The 420-nt window shown below is 49.3% G+C and overlaps 1 protein-coding gene across 1 annotated transcript in view; it reads right to left on the bottom strand.

Moving 5' to 3' along the window:
- LIPG (lipase, endothelial) overlaps positions 1 to 420 on the bottom strand; it is a gene marked incomplete at its 5' end in the record, with an annotated part of 8,219 nt that overhangs the window by 6,128 nt on the left and 1,671 nt on the right. The window contains one exon of the mRNA XM_010024000.1: positions 1 to 13. This exon is cut by the window's left edge and continues 84 nt beyond it. Coding sequence (XP_010022302.1) covers positions 1 to 13 — 13 coding nt within the window. The remainder of the gene's footprint in view (positions 14 to 420) is intronic.

Raw genomic sequence — 420 nt, 5'->3', positions numbered from 1 at the left:
AGAGCGGGTTCTCCTGCAAGGAAAAGAAGGTGTCATAATTTTCTCCCCTGGTTTTGAGGGCATCTGCAGGACTATAAAGTCCAGTTCTACGAAGTGATTGGATGGAGGAAGCAGTCAAGCATGCTTCATTCTTATTTCATCAAGACACATTGAAGGGTTTGGATGGCACTTGTCATTTGCCCCCAACCACAGTACCCAGCTTCCAACCCCAATTATGCTACTCTTTGAGCAGCAGACCTCTGTACCGGCCACAGACTCCAGTGTAGCACCATGGGCCTTTTCTCTTTTCCACCCTCTTGCCAAGCCAATTCCCAACTTGCTCAAGCAGGATTCCTAAACTGAACTGCTGGAGCAAGTGCAGAGGAGGCCATGAGGATGATGAGGGGCTGGAGCACTTCCCATATGAAGACAGGCTGAGAA

This window comes from Nestor notabilis, unplaced genomic scaffold, assembly GCF_000696875.1.
Source record: "Nestor notabilis isolate BGI_N333 unplaced genomic scaffold, ASM69687v1 scaffold7591, whole genome shotgun sequence".
Taxonomy (NCBI): domain Eukaryota; kingdom Metazoa; phylum Chordata; class Aves; order Psittaciformes; family Psittacidae; genus Nestor; species Nestor notabilis.
This window is presented reverse-complemented; position numbering and strand designations above follow the sequence as displayed.